This window comes from Chenopodium album, chromosome 6 (assembly GCF_948465745.1).
Source record: "Chenopodium album chromosome 6, dcCheAlbu1.1, whole genome shotgun sequence".
NCBI classification, from domain to species: Eukaryota; Viridiplantae; Streptophyta; class Magnoliopsida; order Caryophyllales; family Amaranthaceae; genus Chenopodium; species Chenopodium album.
Window position 1 is genome coordinate 78,450,731 of NC_137839.1, and position 11,906 is coordinate 78,462,636.

General features: G+C 38.0%; 1 protein-coding gene across 2 annotated transcripts; it reads left to right on the plus strand.

The window, feature by feature from the left end:
* Positions 1-1,085: 1,085 nt before the first annotated feature.
* On the plus strand, positions 1,086-11,906 carry LOC145636495 (eukaryotic translation initiation factor 4G-like). Of its 2 annotated transcripts, none has more exons than XM_081688071.1 (10): positions 1,086-1,150; positions 1,554-1,785; positions 2,564-2,697; positions 3,002-3,148; positions 3,273-3,340; positions 3,451-3,507; positions 4,176-5,522; positions 5,625-8,659; positions 11,101-11,295; positions 11,395-11,906. In XM_081688071.1, exons 2-10 carry the CDS (start codon positions 1,610-1,612, stop codon positions 11,723-11,725), a joined length of 5,490 nt encoding a protein of 1,829 aa, XP_081544197.1. In that variant the 5' UTR covers positions 1,086-1,150; positions 1,554-1,609; the 3' UTR covers positions 11,726-11,906. The 2 variants fall into 2 exon arrangements, with proteins under 2 accessions (XP_081544197.1, XP_081544198.1); XM_081688072.1 differs by having other exon boundaries at positions 3,005-3,148.

Sequence of the window (11,906 nt, forward strand, 5' to 3'; positions counted from 1 at the left end):
CTTTTTCGTAGTATAATCTCTAAAATGCACGAAATTTATGTGCATATGAGAAAACGTTTGTTAAGAATAACATACGTGTGAGGTTTTACTAGTGGATAAAGAAGAGGAGGATGATTAATTGATTAACATGTGTTTAAATTGATGTAGAAAAATTACAATGATGGGAAGAATATTTCCAATTACTTTAGGCTTAGAAAAGAGATTCTCATTAAAGTTGTGGTTGATAGAATCTTTAACCTATTTATATGGTGGATGAACTTATTGATGAAATTCACTCATTAAGAACAAGGCTGGGGAATTTTGGGTAAGTGTATTTCTCTCATAATAACCTAGCAACTCCTTCCATCAATCATTGGTGAACTAACAAAAAATGTCGTTCAAATTTTCTTTATAATTTTTACAAATTTAGTTGAATCGACATCCCATAATAAACTTAATCTAGATGAACAAGTTCATTCGCTTCTCTTTTATGACTATCTAAGTGTGTAATTCAATATTCATGTCTTACCAGCTCCCCCTCTCATCAATTTTCCAAACTCAACTTTGATGGATCAACCAATTCTTCCTCTATTGCAACAAGATTACACGAGTTGTAGTTCGTAATGCTTTTAAGATTGAAGTCATCATGGCTAAAGCCTTCCAAATGGATCATACTTCCCTTCTTATTACCAAAGCATGAGCTTAAGAAAAGATCATATCTTTTTAAGAAAAGTTGACAACCAACTCATAATTCAAATCTTACTAAATTTTTATTAAAAATTTACAAATTTCTTACAATTATTAACCTTGATCCACAATTGACTGGATTATTAAAATAAGTTATATCATGAGGTACAATTATACAAAGTATAAAACTACAAACATGAATTGACATGAATCACCCACATAATTTCCGACTTTAACTTCCTTATCTTAATACTCGGTTTTTTTTTATTTTTGTTTTTTTTTTAATTTTTTATTTATGAGTATACCCTTCAAATATAGGTATTGTACTCAAATACAACTTTCCAAAAATTAGTTTTTTTTATAATTTTTTTTTTTTAAAAAAAAACAGTAGAAGCTTAAAATTTCACTTTAGTATATGAGAGAAAACTAACAAGCAGACTCTCCGCAAAACACCCAACAAATTCTTTCTCCTCTCTCGTCTCAGGTATACTTCCATCTTCTTCTTCTTCTCCCCCTTTTTTTTTATCGCTGTATTTTCATGGTTTTTTTCGCCAATTTCCTTTTCATAAACCCTAATTACCCTTCCCCTTTTTCTCTCTCCTCACTTTTTTCACTCTCTTGTATTTTTCACTTTTAAACTGCATTGCATTTTTTGTTTTACTAACCCTAATTTCACTTACTTTTTTTGTATCTTGATTTTTAATTGATTGTTCTTTCTCTTCTTGTATTATCAATCGGGATATTGTGGGGTTTGATGATTTCTTTGTTATAGAGCTGTATTTGATGAATTTTGTGATTTTTTTTTTGTTTATTGGTAAATTAAATTATTTGATTTTTGTATTCTGTGTATTAATTGAATTGGGTTTGATTTTATGATCTACATGAAGAAAGAAGCAAAAAGAAGTAAACTTTAAATTATTCTGGTGAAGGTTTGAGGGTCTATATGTCCCTCAATCAATCAAGGTTTGACAAGAACGAGTCACATTTTAGAAAACCAGGCGGTGGACGATCTGGTAGAGGCTCTGGTGGTCAGCAAAGGAATTTTCCTGGCGGTCGTGGAAGAGGTGGCGGAAGCGGCCCCACTACCACCACCGCCCCTCCGGGTTCGAACACTCAGAGGTATAATATTGCTGTTTTGAATTAGGGTTTGTTTAGAGTGTTGGGTTTATTGTGTTTTTGTTAGGGTATTTTATTACTTTTGGTTACACTTGTGAGGAGCTGATGAATTGATTAGGATTTGGTGATGGTGATTGTCATAGAATAGTAATCAAGACAACATACATGAGAAGGTGTGAGGTTAAAACAAAAAAGAGAGTGATTTTGGAAAGGGGTTGGAGAATAGTTGATGATTGAGTTTTTACTTAATTTGTGAGAATTGATTGATTGAAAATCTTCTTGAATGGTGTTTTTATCATGTATGTTATTATTTTTTGTGACACTTGTGAAAAACCCATGTATTGATTAGGATTTGGGTTCATCATAGCATAGTTAGGCTTACGTGAGAGAATATCAAGCTAAAAGAATTTTTTTTTTTTAAAAAAAAAAAGAGATATAGAGATATTTAGATGGAATGGAGATATATTGATGAGTGGATTTTCTTTTGTTTTTGGTAATTAAAGGATTGATAGCCATGTTAAATGGGTTTTGTTATTCATTGGAAATGCCACTAATTTTAGCTTTTTGATTTTGTCTTGTGAGTAACTATGGGTTGATTAGAATTTTTTATTTTTGACAGCACAATAAATAAATGTATATGAGAATTTTTAAAGAATAAGGAAAATGATTGTGTTGAGGGAATGGGATGAAATGATAATTTGTTTCTCACTAATTTGCGAGAACTGATTTATTGAAGGGGTGTTATGGTACTGAATTTTGTTTTTTCCTTCGATTGGATCAGTTACAAGAAGGTTAACCATGCTCAAGGTGGACAATCAAGAGGAAATTCTGGACCTGTGAGTCCTCCTGATTTTAATGCTGCTACCAGTTCACGTTATGCAGAAAATGGTGGCCATGTACAATCCACATTACAAGGTGGGTTTATTTTCTTTGAGTGGTTGGGGAAGAGAGAGGGGGTGGGGGGGTGGGGGGTCAAATTTCTTTCAGCAATTTGTTTGGTTTTAATAATTGTTATTCTTTTATTCTGGGTAATATGGCTGTTTGTAAGATTAGTCCCTTGCTGTTTTCCTTGCTCGTGATTGTAAGATACCCATATTTATCGCTGTAATACAATATAGAACTAATTATTTGGGAAGCCCTCTGCTTGTTTTCTGAAAGTTGATGTAATCATCGAGGTATATAGTGTAGTGGAATGATTACGTTTCTCTTGGTGCTTCAGCAGTGTCTAACACACCATCTCCAGCTGGCATCCCTAAGCCAAATGATGCATCATCTCATAAGACTAGTCGACCTATTCCAAAGGCTCCATCTTCACAATCATCCTCCATGAGCTCTGAAACTACCTTACCTTCCACACCTTCAAAGGGTATTTTCTTGTTGTTTGCTTCGTGTTTTGGCTTTTGCTTTGTTTTTGTCTGACCTGATTCTTTGATTTATGTTCTAAGAAATAATGCTTGACCTTTTTTTTTTTAATAAAAAAACTTCATTAGGGGATGGAGCTAAGGGCTTTCCTCTGCAATTTGGATCCATAAGTCCAGGTTTCATGAATGGAATGCAGGTTTGTCAGTTATATTGTCTCAATAGCTGCATCTTTGTTATCATGGTTTGCATGTATTGGAACTTTTTCGGTATGTATACTCACTGCTGTGCCTGATGTTTTCTTTCCAGATACCAGCTCGAACAAGCTCAGCTCCACCTAATTTGGATGAGCAAAAGCGTGATCAGGTTTGCTGCCTTCTTTTAATCCACTTGTTCATTTCGAACATTATCATTAAATTAGTTGCTTCACAGATGTTTATGCTGTTCCATCTTGAAACTCAGAAGATGTTCCCCAGTTTGTCTTGTATGGTTCAGTTAAAAGCTCAGCTAATTAATAGTATGTGGTGAATCTGATTTATAAGTTAATTTTATTTGATGGATTAATGTTTTAGTCCAAGATTAATTGACATGATGATAGGTTAGTTTGAGCCAACAATGTGACAGTTGAATCCAAATGGGGATAGTATCATAATCGTTTTGGTTTGATCTGGTTTTTACTTCAAAATCTTATTAGGAAAACTTACATCGGGTTGGCTTCTACTCTTAGTTGATCCTATTATTATTTTGGAATAAAGCACTTTGGTACATGGAATAGATAGAAAGAGATAATTCTCTACCCAGTTTTGTTAGAGTAGTCTAAAAGCGTACCAATGTACCATGAACCATTCGTTAATACTGTGTTGTAGCTCACTACAAAGACAGATTCTTTCAGACATATTCCTCTATAAAGTGATTTACAGAGGTTTCATTTTGTGTAAAGGCTTGGTTGTTTTGTACAAATGTCATTTTGCTTCCTTTTCCTATTGTGCTGTGCACCTGTATTTATTGATTACTACTTGTGGACTTTGTTGCAGGCCCGTCGTGAAGCTTCAAGAGCTGTGCCAGCAATTCCATTACCATCAGCTCCTAAACAGGAGCTGCCAAAAAAGAATGTTTCTACGAATGAGAATCCTGTTGCTCAAGAAAGTAAAAGTAAGGTCAAAAGAGATGTCCATGTGGCATCTGCATCTCCATCACCAGCACACAAACCTTCTGTTCTTCCTGCAGCAGGTATATCTGTAGCATCACCGTTTCACCAGCAAACCATTTCCATGCAGTTTGGAGGACCTAATCCACAAATTCAATCCCAAGGTATGCCTACAAGTTTGCTTCAGATGCCAATTCAGATGCCGTTACAGATGGCAAATCCCTCCCAAGTTCCTCCGCAAGTCTATGTGCCTGGTCTCCAACATCCACTAATGCAAACTCAGGGAATCATGCATCATAACCAGAACTTGGGATATAATCCTCAGCTTGCACCACAGCTTCCTCATCAACTAGGAAATATGGGAATCAATATGTCTGCTCCATATAATCAACAGCAGGCTGGAAAATTTGTCAATACACGTAAGACAGTGAAGATAACACATCCTGATACACATGAGGAGCTGAGACTTGATAACAGTGGATCAACAGCACCAAGGGTGCATCAAAGTGGGTCCTCGCAGTCCCAACCTTTACCTGCGTATACAGGAGCGCATCCCATGGGCTACTATTCTAGCTCATACACAACAGGCCCCCCTTTTTTCTCAGCTCAAAGTTCACTTCCTTTGACAAGTGCTCAATTAAATGCTAGCTCTCAGGGTCCCAGGTTTAGCTATCCTGTTAACCAAGCACAGCCAACTATGCCCTTTATGAACCAATCTGCGTCTAATACCTATTCAGTCAGCAGGGCTGGGGCTACCATCCATGGCGCTCCTGATTCTTCCAGTTTGGATCAGGTTCGGGAGCCTCATAATATTGCCCCTTCTGCACAATCAACATCGGTCCATGTGACAGTAAAGGCAGCTGGTGGGTCTGCTGGGGAGAAGACCATTAACTCTTCTGCTGTTGAAAGACCAGAGCTCTCTAAAGTATTGAATCCCGCTGTGGAGCCTAGTGTTGCTAGGAAGGATTCAGAAACGAATGTGGACAATTCTGCTTTGCGGCCAAACTCTAGTACTGCTCATCCAAAACACTCTGCTACCACGACGGCTTCAGTTGCCACTGAGTCGTCAAGTTTAGTAGAAGTTTCTGCTATTTCTGATACAATTCATAGAGAATCATCAGTTATAGCTCCTCCTGTGAATGGCGTCAAGAGGGAAACTTCAAGTAAGTCCGTGCCTATCAAGGATATTGAGAAGCATACGGGCAAGCAAGAGCACCCTGAATCATCACAACAGGTTATATCCCCCCTTTTTTTTTTTGCATGTTGAGGTATTTTAGGATGATTTCTTTTGGCAGTTTGATTAATTGGTCTTTTTTTTTTTTTTTTTAATCTGTAGGTTGATGGAAAGTCTGAATCTAGAGTGAGTAAAGATCTAGTTGATTCTTCTGAGGCTGTGATCTCTGAATCTGCAGAACCTAGATCCACTCAAACTGCGTCAGACTCTAAGGTGGCTGCATTAGAAGCTGGTCAGTCATCACCAAGTGATGTTCCTGGTGATGGTCTTGGTACTGAAGCCCCATCTCATTCATCAGAAAGTTATGAAAACCAGGGTATTGCTTCTAAAGATCAGGCTACAAATAAAGATTATCTTCCTTCACAAGAAAAAGCTGTGAAAGAATCATCAGATGCGAAAGAAAAAGGAGAAAATGAACTACACAAACTACAGTCAGATAGTTCTTTGAAGGGCTCAGATATTGCCAAAGATATAGATCGAGATGGACAATTGATGAATGCTGCTGATGTAAAGGGTGTTGTGGAAGCTTCTCAAAGAGAGGTTGATTCTGCTGAATCTTGTGTTCAAGTTGATATGGAAAATCGCTCGTGTGAGAATGATTCATCAATTATTTCTGATGGATGTGGCCTCTCAGGCTCAAACACTTTGTCAGTCTCAACAGATGGTGTCAGTTGCAAAGGCGACGATGTCTCCAAATCTGGTATGTCCGACAATGAGGCAACTTCTGTTTCGGCAGATCTCTCAGACACAAATTCAGGTCATGAAGAAATCATGGAGAACTCAAGGCCTAACTCTTCATCAGGTACCACGTCAGGACCAAATAAGGGAAAAAATAAAGGGAAGAAAAAGTGGAAAGAACTGCTTCAGAAAGCAGACGCTCTTGGGACATCTTCTGATTTGTACATGGCCTATAAGGGTCCAGAGGAGAAGAAAGAATCTAGTGTTGCTACAGAACTTGCTTCTGATGATAAGTCAAAGGAGATATCTGGTGATGTCAGACCAGAAGATAGTTCTGAGAAGAACAAGGAGGAGCAGATTAAAGCCGAGCTTGATGATTGGGAAGATGCAGCTGAAATTGCTACACCAAAGTTGGAATCCTCAATAAAGGGGGGTCAAGGAGGCTCAGTTCATGATGAAGATGGAGTGACAGCTAAAAAGTATTCCAGAGATTTCCTTCTAACATTTTCAGCTCAGTGTACTAACCTCCCAGAACGGTTTGAAATTACTTCTGATTTAACAGCTTTGATGTCTGAAGATACTAGTGCTTCTCGTAGTGATCGTGAACACCCTAGTGCCGGGAGAGCCATAGATAGGCCAGCTGCAGCTGCACGACCTGATCGCCGTGGTAGTGGGACATTGGATGCTGACAGGTGGAATAAACAGCCTAGTCCGTTTCCTTCAGTTCGAGATCCAGGGATGGATCTTGCATATGGAAGCAATATAATGGGATTTCGTGGTGGTCCTGGCCCTAATTATGGTGTGCTCAGGAACCCACGGGCACAAGGACCTGTTCCACATGTTGGTGGGATTTTGTCTGGCCCAATGCAGTCTATGGGTTTTCAGGGAATGCAGAGAAATAACTCTGATGCTGACCGTTGGCAACGAGCTACAAACTTCAATAAAGGTCTGATGCCTGCTCCTCAGGGTCCTTCCCAGATTATGCACAAAGCTGAGAGGAAGTATGAGATAGGTAAAATATCTGATGAAGAGGAGGCAAAACAGAGGAAGTTGAAGGGTATTTTGAATAAGCTGACTCCTCAGAACTTTGAGAAACTGTTCGAGCAAGTTAAAGAAGTTAATATCGACAATTCTGTGACTCTGGCTGGAGTTATCTCTCAGATCTTTGACAAGGCTTTAACAGAGCCAACATTTTGTGAAATGTATGCGAACTTCTGCCAGCATCTTGCCTCTGAGCTCCCAGAATTAAGTGTAGACAATGAAAAAATCACCTTCAGGCGTTTGTTGCTGAACAAGTGCCAAGAAGAATTCGAGAGAGGAGAAAGAGAGGAACAAGAAGCTAATAAGGCTGATAATGAGGATGAGGATGAACCTAAACAATCCGAAGCAGTTAGAGAAGAGATGAGATTGAAAGCACGTAGACGCATGTTGGGGAATATTAGATTGATTGGTGAGTTGTACAAGAAGAGGATGTTAACTGAAAGAATAATGCACGAGTGTATAAAGAAGTTGTTAGGTCAATTTCAAAACCCTGATGAAGAAAACATTGAGGCATTGTGCAAGTTGATGAGCACAATTGGGGAGATGATTGATCATCCCAAAGCCAAGGAGCATATGGATGCTTACTTTGACATCATGGGTCAGTTATCCAACAATATGAGGTTATCTTCTAGAGTAAGGTTCATGTTGAGGGATGCTATTGACCTTAGAAAGAACAAATGGCAACAGAGAAGGAAGGTTGAGGGTCCTAAGAAGATTGATGAAGTGCATCGTGATGCTGCTCAAGAAAGGCAAGTACAAACCAGTCGGTTAAATCGTGGCCCTAGCATGAATTCTGGGATGAGAAGGGGCCAACCTATGGATTTTGGTCCTCGAGGACCTATGATATCGTCTCCTATTGGGCAGGGTGGTGGTTTCAGAGGTATGCCCTCTCAGCCTCGTGGGTTTGGTGGACAGGATTCCCGGATTGATGAAAGGAATATTTTTGAAAGCCGTGGTGCACTTTCAGTGCCTTTGCCTCAGAGGCTATCAAGTGATGAGACAATTACTCTGGGACCCCAAGGTGGTCTTGCTAGGGGGATGGCATATAGAGGGCAACCATCTATGTCTAATTCTCCCCTGTTAGACAATACCCCATCCTATGTAGACAGAAGAATGGTAGGTGGTTTGAATGGTTACAGTAATGTGCCAGACCGTGGAGCATTTAGCTCAAGGGAAGATCAACTTGTGAGGAATCCTTCTGATAGATTTGTTGCTCCAGTTGCTTATGATCAATATAGTAGCCAAGAGCACAACACAAATAGAGATGCCAGATATCCCGATCAACATTTTGACAGGGCTAGGCCATTAACTCCTCCTGTGGCACGGGTTGTGCCAGCTCCAAATGTTTCTCCAGAAACAGTATGGCCCGAGGAGCGTTTATGGGAGAGGTCAATTTCAGCAATAAGGGAATATTACAGGTAAAGCTTTCTTGCAATTATTTTTTTTGCTGTTCTCATTAAATTTCTATGTTCTATTGGGGCATCAGATTGAAGTGATTTCCCCGCTCCAAAAATTGATTCATTAAATTTCTATGATTTATTGGGGCATCAGATTGAAGTGATTTCCCCACTCCAAAAATTGATTATATCAGTCCCCTTGTGCATACGCTCAATGCTCACACTAGGAGTGCCAAACTCTATTTTTGGTACGGGACTATCAGCATATTTTTGTAATATCTAACTGCAGACTCCGCATTAATATCTGGAATCTATCATTTGAGTCCAATATTCGAAGTCTATGTGATGCTATGTTTATATATCAGTATTCTAGCTGGTGCATATCTGTTTGTCACAGGTACCTGCTTTGATGCTTAGTGTTGTAGTGGCATTCTCTTTGGGTGTGTATAACTGTACAAGTGGAGCAGTTAGTTAAATGTGTTTTAACTGTTGATGATATTGATTGAGTGAACAAGCATCAAATTCATTTAATATAACAGTTCCTTGCAGAGTATTAAATACCTGTGTCTTGTACTTTCATACTTCCTCCGTTTCTATTTAGTTGACGCATTTGATTTAGGCACATATATTAAGGAGAGGAGAGAGAGAGAGAGAATGAAAAAGCAAGTGAGGTAGCTTGTAAATGCATGGTAAAAAAAGTTACCCCAAAAGGAAACATGTCAACTGAAAAAAAAAAAAAAAAAAACTTCCTAAAAAGCAATACATGTCAACTAAAAAGAAACAGAGACTACCTCAGTACCAATTTACTTGCCTTATTTTCCGAATTAGGGTGTACCGATTTGGCGATTTACTTGCCCCATTTTCTGATTTAGGTTGTATTGATTTACTTGCCTCATTTTCCTATTTGGGGTGTCCCAAATTACTTGCCCCACTTCTTTATTAAGGAACTTTCTCTTTTTTTGTTGAGTTGGATCGCACATGCACCCTCCCATTTTCTTCTCACTATTGTTTCACTTGCTTATATATATATATATATATATTTTAATCGGAAGCTTCTTTTTGCACACAATTATTTTTCTAAAATCAATTACACTAGATTAGTTGACATAGACTCGTAAAGGGAGGAAAGTTTTTTAATATACTATGTAGAAACATCGGACATCATCTTGTAGTGAACTTATTGTTAAAAAGTGCTTTTTGCCACAAATCCACCTTAACCATATAATTTGGTTGCTGCAATGCCTGCATATTGACTTTGTTGTTTGCCAATTTAGTATTTGTTGTTGAGGAAACTGGAAGACCCGTTAGGTTGTTTTTGTTTACTCAAAGGTTTCGCCAGCAGTCATGTCAGAATTTGTGGCTGCTTTAGAGTTAAGACATCTCTGATGATTTGATAAATTGATCTGTTTAATTTTTGACAGAATCAGAAAGAGGGATATATACCATTAGGAATATTTTCTTGTATGACTCATCACTCAGAGATTCAAAGGACTAATCCTTTTTTTTAATTTTTTTTTTAATTTTTTTTTTATTTTTCTGGTGAAGAATATGCTGCTAAATTAAAAGTTAGATGAAATGACTCACACAGATTTTTAAGTATGAAACATAGGCTGTTTCAATGGGTACAGGTGAGGGAAATGTAGTTTTGACTAATTGTGCCATGTGATTTCCTTGCCATTTTATTGTTTTCTTTTGTTTTATATTACCTTCGTTGTACAGGGCTGGGAGTGAGAGTTCATATTATTGATATACCCAGAATCATTCTTGATTGATAATATATGCCCTGAAGGCATGCTGTGTGAGGCTATTGGTACCCCTCCCATAGTAGGCCAACAGCAAAATGAAATAAAGGAAACTATATTGTAATTGTGATTTGTCTGGTACTCTCTCATAGCAATTGCTTTCGTCCTCAATCATGCTAAATAACATGCAGCCATTTTTTCTTTTGCCTACCTTGAAGGTGTCGTCTCTCATTTCTTTAAAATAATATATTATGTATCAATAATTTTATCTGATGCTGCTATCAACTCTTTAGTAAGGGATGTGATGCTCACAATTTGATTTAGTCCCTTATCGGTTTAGACCCTCTTCTGCCTCAGGCTCCAGAATTTCTCTCTGTAGTCGATTTGGAGTATTGTATCACGTGATTGGTAAAATTTGTCCTTGATAGACTTGTTTTTGGACAATAGCAACCACTGTCAACCACCACCACCCAGGTGAAAATACTGTGGGGTAGGTGCGTAAGATGGTAAAATGTGTGCCAAGAATAGATTAAAGTGAAATTGTTAAGAATTTTGTGAAACAGAAGAAAACGAAAAGTATTGAGATCATTCTTAATAGAAATACTTGGTGAACATATGTGATGAAATTTATTGCAAATATTTTTATTAGATTGCTTTAGGCAAAGATGACTTGTGTTTTTGCTTCTTTGAATATGAAATAATGGAGGGATTTGCTTTCAGTGCGAACGATGAGAAGGAAGTTGCACTATGCATCAAAGACTTGAATGTTCCAAGTTTTTATCCTATAGTCATATCTGCTTGGGTCACTGACTCCTTTGAAAGAAAAGACTTGGAGCGGGACATGCTGTCACGACTGATTGTCAACCTTACAAGACCTCGGGAAGGCATTTTTAGCCCTGTCCAGCTTGTTGAAGGGTAAGAGTTTCTTTGTGGCAATTTTTAATTAGAGTTCTGTATTAATAATGCTTATTGTACTTGTATGTTTTGAATCATCTTTTTAATTTTATATCCCAGGTTCAAATCTGTGTTGACTACCTTGGAGGATACAGTTAATGATGCCCCTAAAGCGCCAGAGTTTCTTGGCCGGATATTTGCCAGTGTAGTTATAGAAAACTTGGTACCTTTAAAAGATGTTGGTCGATTAATACAAGAGGGTGGGGAGGAGCCAGGCTCTCTACGAGAATCAGGGTTGGCGGCTGAAATTCTAGGAAGTGTCCTGGATAAGATCAAATCTGAGCAAGGAGAAACTGTACTGAAAGATATTCGAGCTGGCTCCAATCTGCGGTTAGAAGATTTTCGACCCCCAGAGCCAATTAGATCCCGTAAATTAGAGATGTTTATGTAGGGGATGTTGATGATTATTGTATGTGCTTACAAATTTCTTGGACCGCTATCATTCAAGGCACAAGCATGACAAGGAGTTTAGTGAAAGGATATTTTTTTTCCAACTATTTATGAGCGGAATGAGATAAATGTGGCAATTTTTAAATGCATTAGTCTGCAGCATCACAATATTATTCCTTTGA